Source organism: Gavialis gangeticus, unplaced genomic scaffold (genome assembly GCF_001723915.1).
Source record: "Gavialis gangeticus isolate Ggan-Ray unplaced genomic scaffold, GavGan_comp1, whole genome shotgun sequence".
NCBI lineage: Eukaryota > Metazoa > Chordata > Crocodylia > Gavialidae > Gavialis > Gavialis gangeticus.
The window spans coordinates 15404062-15415500 of record NW_017729000.1 but is presented as its reverse complement, the minus strand read 5'-3'; the positions used below and the strand labels follow the sequence as shown (position 1 = coordinate 15415500).

Genomic DNA, 11439 nt, shown 5'->3' with positions numbered 1-11439 from the left:
ACCAATTGTCTTCAAATACAAAGAGATACGAACAGAGCAGAACTGGAAAAGGCAAAAGTCATCATATGAATAATGAACAAAACCCTGCCAAACAAATATGAAGATGTAAAAACACTAGGACAATGCTTCATATTTCAAATTCTCTTCAAAATTATTTTATTCAGTATTTTACAAACAATATCATAGTTTTTATAAGAAAGTACATCAAGAATCAACTACTTGAAATCAACTTTGTTACATTTCAGAATATTTACATTCATAGAAGAAATGGGTCTTTGATTTTTAAAAATATTTGGCTTTCTATATATATATACACACACACAAAGCTGTAGGCAACAGTGGCATATTAGTGGTTCAAGGTGCATTTGCAAGCAAGGCACTATGCTGTCATCTAGTGTGATAAAATCATTTTATTCAAGTTAAGGACTAAGCTGTCCAAGTTTATGGCCCACTCCTCAAGCATGCCAGTAACTTTATTCACAAGATTCAGCCCACCAGTTGAAAGGGGACCACTCCAGTGAATAAACTTACTCATTTACTTAGATGTTTGCACATTTAGGGCCATGGAAGGCAATGAACAAGACACTGTGGGTAACAACATAAAAGGGCATAGCTGTATTGTCCAGCCAGGTGCCTATGACAGTAATCACTAGCAGCTTCCAAGATGCCAGCCATATGGTAGTGGTGTTATACTGGATCTAGTGCTGTTACAGCAGATCTCCTGAAGTAATTAAAATCTCTAGAAGGAAAATGTTTTCCCCAAACATTGGATGAATAAGAATTTGCAATTTTCAGTGTTGCCTGCATGTGAAAAAGCAGTATGCACGTAAGTGCTGTTTTCTGTAGCACCAAGGAAGGATTACGTGATTTAAAGCTTAAGACTGGGAATCAAAAGCCCCAGTTTTATACCTGACAATGTTACAGACTTTTGCTGTGCCCAGCAGCAAGTCACCACCACTCTGGGCCTTTCTTTGCCTATCTTGGGAATACAAAACAGCGCACTTACAAACAAATTAAATGCCTCATGTGCTCCAGGCTCACCTACTACAGAAGGAAGAAGTATTAGAATTATATAATAAATGTTACATTCAAAAGTAAACAACAAATTCTAATTAATGGTTTCAAACTACAGATAATCCTGCTAAGCATCTATGTAAGTCTTCACAGACACTTATGAAACCCTGTTAAGGTGGTATTATCTCCTTTTTATGAACAGGGTCACTGAGTTCTTGAGGTTAAGTGCTTTGTCAAGAGTTAGAAGATCCTATCCCAATCAACGTAATACTAAAAGGAGGTGAAAGGCAAACCATGTCTTTCAAAGACCATGACTGAGATTGTGTCCTGATATACAGTACTTTAGGTCTGAAAGATTCATTCTGAACACTTCATGTTCAAAGGTTAAATACAATGTGATGCTATCAGAACATCCTGCATGCATCTACAACTGGGCTTAGTCCCCCACCAAACATTATTAACTGCTCACTGATCTCACTGATAACAGTTTAGGAGGGAATGCCTTGGTTAGATTTTGAGTTTGAATCCTCTAAAATTGGTGCATCCGCTTCCATGTAATCTAGAGGACCTACAGGTTTAGACAGTATAATAATGCAGAACCCCACACTAACACCCAATATTAAATACCCATGCTCCTAACAAAGGCACAAAGGAGGGTTTTCCATTTTTTAGAAGACCAGCAGGGAGAAAGAGGCATATTTTGACATCAGAAAGGCATATCACTGGTTTGACATATCTGTGCTGGCAGCAAAATTGGGAGATTTTTCAAGTCAGCTGGTTCAGTCAATGGTCTTAAGATTGCTTAATGAACTGTGGAGCATTAAAAAAAATTCAAGAAAGAAAACTGCCTTCAAGTAACAAAATAGAATAAATCAGTGGAAAAAGCAATCAGTAAATAAAATGTTAATAATGTGTTAGATCTTGGCCAAGAATTAGTTCTAATTTTAGAATATGCATCAGCTGCAAGTACATATGCATTAAGACCTCTTTTGAAACAATTCCCAACAACCTCATGCTCAGGAAGAGGTCAAAGGAATACAGTAAGCCAGTTACATAAGTAGAGTCATTATTGAGAACTCACAACTGATGTCTTCCACTTCAAACTCTTGTGGCTACCAGCCTCTTGCTGTAAAGTACAGGAAAAAGTATGCTTTCATATGCTGCCGCCCATGTCAGTTTAGAATGGTTCTTCTTTTTTTATTTAACTACACATGTCTGCACTAACTTCTAGGATATCACTGTGATTAGATTTGTCTGTTTTATAGTGAATGCATAAAATGGGCACAGAAATGGCAAATTACACCATGCAAGACCAAGCTTTAGAATATTTCAAAGGCTTTTATTAAACAAGGCCCCATATTAAGGGGGACTCATGGTTTCATACATGGTCCTGCTACATAGATTTGCCATGTTGAGGCCATTGTGTAATCTGGAGTGAGGCTTTAAAACATTCACTTTAGGTTGACTACATTGTGCACTAGCTTCAAGTCATACAGTATGCTATAAAATGCAGTTGCCAGGGATGCACCACTGTCAAGAAAAGAGCAGCCCTCTGAATCAGCTGCATCTAACTGGTTACAGCACATGGAAACATATTTAGATTCTTGCCCACCCTCCAAAGACCCACACAATGCAACATAATCCAACCTCAAGGGCACAGAAATAGTCTTATCTATGATACATTAACACTGGCCAACTTCTGGCTACACGTTTACAGGTACAGACAGGAGGAACTAGACAATCCAATTACTTATAGTATATACATGTGGATGTGAGAAAGTGAGACAAAAGAGGAGGGTCTACACATTCTCCTATAAGGCAGGAAGTAGTGCACCAAAACTGCTGCTACAGCATGATCACCAGGTAAAGGAGCAAGAAATCCTGGTTATCGAAATGTTTAGCAAATGCTAAATTTAAAAAAATGGAAGAAACCAGTAGTAAAACGTAAAATGTTTGTAAACTGCATTACTAGCTTTGATTATAAAAAGGTTAGATTCTAGTTATTAAACCATAAAAAGTACCACAGAATGTCTCCAATAGATTCATCTCTTAAACTTTTCCAACCAAAAATACTGCACTTTCAGAATTGTGCAAAATGAGACGCACAGAAAACAATTTCCTGAAAGAAATACAGATAATACCTAGACAACTTCTGTTTCTTGGTATTATTTTCATCATGATTTCTTGTTTTTTTGCACTTTTTTTTAAATGTCATGGATTTCATGATATTTGTAAGAAAACAAGTTCACATAAAATGATGCTATTGGCACTTAGTCAAGACATTTTTACTGTCAGTAACACCCATGCAGTTCCACTGCCTTCAAGTCAGTGCAGCCACACAGATGTAAAGGAGCCAAATTTAGCCATCAAATGGAAAAAAAAATGACAAAAAGGAAATTAAAAAAATCTCATGAAAACAGACATTTGTTTGCTCCCTAAAACAAGCTGCACAAAGGCTTTAAGACCAACTTAAAGGATTAGCTTGTAATGTATTCTAGAAGTAAAACAAAAAAACAAAAGATAACACCTATTTGCATTGTTTAAAATAAATGTGACTGGAATAAACCACATCCCAATATCAGGTGTAAACAATTTCACCCTGTGGCCGTGTTAAAAAGGTATTTGACATGCAGTGTGCTACCAAAATGTAACTAGTGCAAACTCTTTGCATTAGAAAATGTATTCCAGCTAAGATAAAACACAGTTTTCAAATTTGTTTCTCTATGCCCTTAGACCACCACGGCTACAACCTACACCCCTTTCTCAGCGTTTTCCATTTTTTCCATGCCTGAATTTGTTCAGAAATGTGTCATGGACAATGCAACCTCTGTGAAAATGTATACCATTAGAAAACTGTCAAACCAAATGTTTTTGCTACCTTTATCTTTTAAGTAAGCTTTTTGCTCTGGAATGGTGGTGTCTGTCTGTCAAGCAATCCAACATCATTGGCAGTCTTTTGTTACTAATTAGTACAAGTTGGCAAGTTTTAACTCTTGCTGATATGCAGTATGTTTTGTGAAGGTTCCCTAAGGACTGAAGTCACTCCAGACCTCATCTTCAAGCACCTTTGTACACAGAGTTTCATCGTTATTTGAAGATGCAGACTCTGACTCTGTTGATCACATAGCGCTCAGTATAACTGACATATTAAACAAGTGCTGACAGAGATTTCAGGGAGGGACCTCCAGTATTTGTGTTCATATAAAATGGAACCTACTGAAAACTGTGTTTAATAAATAAGTTTATAATTACAGGAAATGAAACGTTGCCACTAGCACTTTCTGGTAGAAAAATTAAAGAAAAGTCTCTACTTTTCAGTCCATCATGAAGTATGCAGTGTAGATGCATCAAACAGCTGTGCTTTTAAGAATCACGGGACTTTCTTCTTCATCCTTTGAAACCCTTGGACCACTAGATGAATGTCTGTATTTGATTCTGTAAAAAATGGAAAAAATAACTGATAATACAACACTCCTGAAAGAAACATCCTCTGAAATCCCAAAGTTAGTTTGTCTGTAGGAACTCTGATTCAGGAACATAGGCATGTGTCTGACTTTAAAATATCCCGTTGACTTTAATGGTACAAATCACACCTTAGGCTATAAATGGACAACACCAAATGAAGACGGTCAGCTGTGCTGGGGTGTCCCAGAAAAAAATGATCCACTTCACTGGGTGACACAGCTGTCATCAATTATCCACAGGTTCAGGGCCCTACTGCTCCTAAGGCCCAATCCTGCAGGACAACTGCAAACAGGGGAACCCACTGCCACACCCCAACTTGGGATGCACCTCTGTCAATGGGGGAACCACCCAGGGCCATAAAAATGTGATGTGTGTGTGTCCAAGGAATCGCCTGCCAGGCAGTTCTTAGGGTGCACATCTGTAAGCAGGGAACCTGCAGTATTCACTGTGGGAATCTCCATCCTTCCTGGGGCACATCTCTGCAAACAGGGGAATCTGGGCAAGCACTCCCAGGGCTTCAGGGACCCAGTCCCTGTGCACCCTAGGAAGGACTCTAGTGTGTGCAGGACATGTCCCTGAAGACCTGGGGCAGTTCAAGAGGGCAGGCAGCTCTGGACTGCTCTGCCCTCCCACCATAAAACAAATAGACACCTGCTGCAAAAAAAGCAGCACAATTTTATACCACCTAGATATTGTGGCCACAAATGCTGTGGTGCAACAAGAGGTAAGGATGTCTGTTTGCTAGACCTGTGTGTCACCACATAATTTGTATGGCACCACAAAGGAGCCATTTGTTACCAGCCTTAAAGTCACACACATGTTTAAGTATCTTCCCGAACTGGGGCTAGTTAAGCCCTGAGTGCCCGTGTGCCTACCTGGCTGTTTGGGATAGGCCACCAAAGAAATGCTAACCTACCAAAACACAACTGCTCTGCCCACAGCCATGTCCAGCAATTAGGGAGAACAAAGGGGTGCTGCTGTCCTGAGTGGCCTGTAGTGTGCCTCTTAGTCCTGCTCTCATAAGAGCCTAAGCATTATATTGGGCTGCACAATCTGGGATGCTAAGGGACATCTTCTCAGAGCCCTGTTAGTTCCACAGGTTGAAAGTGTTCTGTACTTCACTGATACCCAGGTGACTTTCCAAAATAAGCACATCAGGAGAATTTGGATGATGCATATCTATATTGGGGAAGACTTTCAGACAAACCAGCCTGACTAATCAAAACCATCTGATCTAAAAACAAACAATGTCACCTTATGTACTCAGGTGTTAATGCTACTTTTGTTAACAGCTTTAAAATATGGTTATATTCTTAAAACTATGTGAAATGGCTTACTTTTAAACACAGAGGCTCTTTATGTGAACTTTTGCTTGCATTAAACACAGCAGTGGAAGCTGTGTTGAAAACAGGAAGTTCAAAGAACTGCAACTGTAGAGCCAAATTCTTCTTTTAAGGAAGCCTCGCCAAAGCCTGCCCTGCTTTCCAAGTAATGAGCTAATAGTTGTTTCTTGTACATTTACTCCTAACCTCTTGACCACTTCTGTTACTTTACTCTAAATTCCATCCACTTTGTGAGCAACTGTCAAGCAGCAACATGTGTTGCATGTACAGCATATCAGTCAGACACCATCTTGACTCTTAATTCCATTAATATCATGAGTAAGACCCATTCTATTGTGTATGAAACCTTTTTTCTTGAAGGTTTCTCATCTGCCTGGCACTTACTATGCAGCTGGAATAAAACAGCTAGGAGGCAGCTTTATGAGGGTATTTCTCATGCATGTTAGTGGTTTCCTAAGCAAGTAGAGTAGAAAACAACCTTTACCCTTTAACCTGCAGCATCTGGTCAATCGTGTCTGGGAGAGGAATACCATAACTTTCTGGGAGGAAGAGAGTAAGGATTCCTGTCAGCACAGTCAAGCTTCCCATCAGGATGTATGGCAGGAATCTGTCATAAGCACCTGGTAAAACACAGGACATGCTAACATCAGGTATACAGTACTGTTAACTCCACCATGCAAAAATCATGAGACGAAAGATAAAAATCAGGAGATTGGTACGTAAATCATGAGATGCTATTTTTAAAGTGTGTGTGTGGGGAGGGGGTGTTATTCGTGAAGGTGTTGGGGGCTGTGGGTGTGTGGGGGGTTTGGAGCCTGGAGAGGTAGGGTCCGCACACACCTTGGCAGGATGTGGGGTACTGCAGGTCAGGAGTGAGAAGCAGCAGCAGGGCTGGGCAGGCTGTGGCTTGAGACTGAGGAGCAGACAGACAGAGACACAGATGTACAGAGACAGAAACACAGACAGCACCCAGCTGGTAAGCTGAGGGGAAGGGGCAAGGGGAGAGGGAGATCGAGGTTCTTGGGGTGAGGAAGGAAGTGGGGCAGGGGCAAATGGGGCCCCAGGGCTGAGGCACATCGCCCAGAGGTGTGGAGGAGAAGGGGAGCACAGCTCCCCACAGCAGTGCATCCCCCCGGGGACATCATGGTGGCATGTGCCCCTGCAGGGCAGAGGCTGACTGCCTGCTGCAGGCTGGGACTCTGTGCCCTGCTGCCTTTGCCCCGGGAGCTCAGCTGTGTGATGCCATTGCTACTCTGCCAGGTGGGCAGGAGATGTTGGGTGCATTGCTATGCATGGTGAATCCTCTGCCCACCTGGCGACAGGAGACACACTGGGGTTGAGCGGCTGAGCTTCTCAGGCAAAGGCAGCAGGGTACAGAGCCCAGCCCACAGCAGGCAGCTCACCTCTACCCCTCCACTGAGTCCTAAATTTCCAAATGAAACAAAGCATTCAGTGATCTTGGATTTCTAAATGCTTTCTGAGTTGAGGTTACGCACAACAAAAAGAGTAGAAGTTCTGGGATTCCACTGTAGCATGTTTGCTAGCTAACCTGAGATAGATATAAGGGAAATGCCTGGATTTTATGAAGCAAGATGAAGGAATGGCCATGAAAATATATGTTTAACCCAGTTCACTGGAGCAGAACTCAACCTATCCTTGCACTATGGTATTTTTTCTCCAGTGATACGCCATTTGGGGGGGAATACAATAACCAGAATCTTACCAAGGTACACAAAGTATGGCGAGAGGATGCTGCCCAACCTGGAGGCCATGGAACTTGCTCCAACTCCCATATTTCTCACAACTGTTGGGTACAGCTCAGCAGTGTACACATAAACCATTGAAAAGGCAGATGTGATTCCAAATTTCCCAAACATGACCAGGATAATGGACATGATTTGAAGAGCTGAAATAAAGATCCGAAAAAAAAGCATAAGCACAGTGCAGCACATCACCAGACTTATTAGTTCAAGACTTATTTTTACATTTTCTCTTGCATTAATCCCTGGTGTGTATGGCATTTGGAGTTTTGTGCGCCAACTTTCTTAATTCATTTAAAACCAGATTCTTGATAAAACAGATTTGCTTTTCTTACGAGGATATCTAGCTCTTCAAAGGTTAAGGACTGAGATGAGAGCCCTTGAGAAATGCAGAACTGGAAAGGACCTTGTGGGCTACTGAGTCCAATCCTTCACTATTACAGGCAACACTTTTAGATAATCCACTTCATGAATTGATCAAAACCCTTCTTAGAATTAGTTGAATTTTTGACCTTGCTGCACCTTTTAGAAGTCTGCTCTGACGGGTAGAAACCTTATCAAGAAGAAGAAATGTTAGCAATGTATTTCTAGGGCCTTCCTTCAATCCTAACTTGTGGAATGAATTCTGTAATAAAAACAGATCATGCCTCAGTCCAGTTGGCTTAAAAGCCAGGAAACAAAAAACATCCCCAACTCTGATCCTCTGAGGATAAGATGGTTTGGATTTTAGTTTTTTTTTTTTGCAAAATAGGTGCATATACTATGACTGATAAGAACCTGTTCAGGGTCAAAACCACTAAGGGAAAAACAATGGTAGCAATTTTACTGTACTGCGAATAGAGATCTAAAGTGATGGGACTCCAAGTGCACAGTGTCTTTCTTTAAAAATATTTAACTGCCAAATGTTCCCTTAAAAAACAGCACCACACATTTACTTTTCAGGCTTCTGCTCATCACAGACTAAGGCGGAAAATAATTGATTGACAAATGGTCCCAGTTCTCTAGGGAAAGATCACCTACTAGTACCACCCAGGCAACCCTCACGACTTCTCTACTGGCTTTACTCTGGCTGTCACAGTAGGGTTTGACTGCGGCAGCATAGGAATAAACAGTGTTCGAGAAAGAAAAGACTCAGGAAAAGACCTGATGTCTTATTCAAGCTTCTGGAGCCACAGAGGTGGAGGAGAGGGATAAGGATATGAAAGGACCATCTGCATTTGGTCCACAAGATTCCTCTCCTTCACATCTACCAAGTGCTCAGCACTAGATTTCACACCTATAGTATATGAGTTTTATATCAGCTAAAAGGTCCATACATGCAGGCACCAGCTGAATGAAGAGAAGAACACAGCCTCCCAAGAACAACGCAGCTGATATTGAATACCGTCGGGGAAGATTTCGGAGAAGAAGCCAGGAAATAACATAGGCTGGAACTTCGGTAACCGCCGAAAGGAAACAGTTTAAATAGGCATCTCCATGCAAGTTAGGAGTGTCAAGTGAGAGACCAAAATAGCCGACAGAGATTATCATCCTAAAAGACATGAAATAAAGGAAAGAATCAGACTACTTGGCTCCTCTCCCTCTGTCTATGACCAATCTGCCAAAAGCCACTCACGTTATTATGGAGCATTCATTTAGTGCCTAATTAATTAACATTGATTTAATGCCTACCAGGCTCTCTCACTTCTGAAACTAGCCTCAAAAATGTATCCTGCAGGGAACAGTCAGACAAGGCTTCTCAAGACTTAAATTCTTTGTCCAGTTTTTCCTTGAATTGAAAGCAGTTTCTGAAAGCCCTAAAGGCTAACGTGACTGGAGGATTCCAGGGGAATTTTGCTGGTGCCCACGTACATGAAATCACAACCTACTGGAAAGTCACTATTGCTGAATGTTCTTACGGGAACAGTGGCTGCATACAGCTTCCGCTGTCTTAGACCAAGTATGTATCTAGTTCTCTCCAATTATACTGCTGTAGCAAAACCAGTTCATGCACGTGTCATTCCTCAATGAGGCAGCATGGGCCCTTGCTCACTGAGATGCTTCCTGCCAGCACATACGGCTTTTAACACAGAGCTGAACAATCTGGATGGCAGAGTTAAGGGTATCAGTCATGTTCGAGATGCATGACTGTTCACTGCAATACTAAAACCACTGAAAAATAATTACAGGCTTAGTATAAAAGCTCAGGGTTGGAGTAGTGAACTTGGCTAGCTTCCAAAGTTAGGACACAGCCTTGATGAGATTTTTATTAACTACGGATAGTGAAGGGCAAAAGGGAATGCTGGGCAGAGGGAGCTGTGCTCAGAGAAAGAAAACTCTGACTGCTCTTTCCGCTGACCTGCGTGCTTGGGGTGGTTTTGCAAAGCAAGGGAGCTAGAACCTGGGGAGGGAAGGTTATGTTTCACCAGCAAAAGGACAAACACTAGACTAGAGAAATGGGGAGTTAATGACTACTGGCTGTCTCTGAATGAATACATATGCGCTCTCCTTTACCATTAATTGTAGCACTGCCCACAGCCATCAACCAAATCAAGACCTACAGTGCTTGGCACTTTGCTTGGCCCAAAGTAAATAATCACCGTACTATAAAAAGCTTGAACTCTGAAAAGACCACCTCTTTTCCCTTCTAGCTTCAGGCACAGCTAAAAGGCTTCATGATTCAATTGCTTAAAACAAAATAAGGAGCTTTTGGTATACCTGCGGAGACATGAACAGGCCCTTTGTAAAGCAACATGACTAAGAGGAAAAGCTAAGAGGTCACTATGACCTAGCAAGTTTCCTCCCATAACCTGAAAGCCAAAGCTTTGCCTGGCCGAAGAATTATTGTTCAAAGACTTTAATGAGATAGACAAACAGTTCTCCCAGCAAACTCTCCCTTTGAAACCTGCTGCTGACTGAATTTCCTTCTGTGCCATATGCAGATCTGCACGTTCACAAATTAAGCCCAAGAGACTACCCAATTCAGGGCTCCTTGCACCAATGCAGTTTACATTAGGCTGTCACACTCGAGAAAACAAGTTCTCATAGAGGGATTCACACATTACTTAATGATGTGGTTTCCCACTCCTGACCAATGAAAGAGACTGGAAAAGGGATTAGGCAAAAGGTCTGTTGTAGGCTTATTGCCTCTGAACCAAATCTCAAATGGTCTGAGATGGGTGATGTTTGGGAGGGAGTCACCCTAAAGTATAAAATATTAGATCCACAGTTCATAGTCCAGAACCATCTTTACATTATTCACAGAGGAGGAAACAGTGGTCAGCTTTTCCAAAGTAAAAAAGACACTATGATGACTGCTGGCTGTGAACTCAGAGGACAGGGAGGTCAGGCAACTCTTCCAAAACCAGCAGAATTCCCATCATCAGTGCACACTGCATGTGCTGGACACAGACATTTTAACACTAGGATTTTCCAATTGAATACTCTCTGCATGAAGTAAGCATATCTGGAATATGGCAAGAAGACATCAGGCTTGAAATAGTTTTCTTCAACAAGTGAAAAGCAAGCTGGGCTAAATAAGTTAATGGGTTCAATACTTTTCTCATATTCACTATCTAATTAAAAATGTGATAAAGTCACTTATGGAAATACTATTTACAGACTATATAATAATTGTGGTTCTTTGAGAGGCTCTTCTTTCAGGCCTGTGTGTGAGGGAAGGGGTGCAGAAATAATGAGGGTCAGGCTTTATATATCCTCCTGCCATCCTCTGATTCAAGGTATGTCATTTAAAGATATGCAACCAGAGTAAAATCCACCTCTGTACAGAAGCAGCCCAAGGATTACTTACCATAACGATACACAGAGGGCCAGTGGGGCTGAAGCTTGTCAGCCAGTCTTTGCAATATAAGGGAAAC

General features: G+C 41.5%; 1 protein-coding gene across 1 annotated transcript in view; it reads right to left on the bottom strand.

Moving 5' to 3' along the window:
- Positions 1-4010: 4010 nt before the first annotated feature.
- Positions 4011-11439, bottom strand: part of LOC109289778 (solute carrier family 22 member 5-like) — a 46467-nt gene continuing 39038 nt past the window's right edge. The window contains exons 8-11 of the mRNA XM_019505979.1: positions 8899-9113; positions 7546-7728; positions 6307-6442; positions 4011-4449 (exon numbers count right to left, since the gene is read on the bottom strand). Of these exons, the coding sequence (XP_019361524.1) occupies positions 4362-4449; positions 6307-6442; positions 7546-7728; positions 8899-9113 (622 nt within the window). The 3' untranslated portion in view covers positions 4011-4361. The remainder of the gene's footprint in view (positions 4450-6306; positions 6443-7545; positions 7729-8898; positions 9114-11439) is intronic.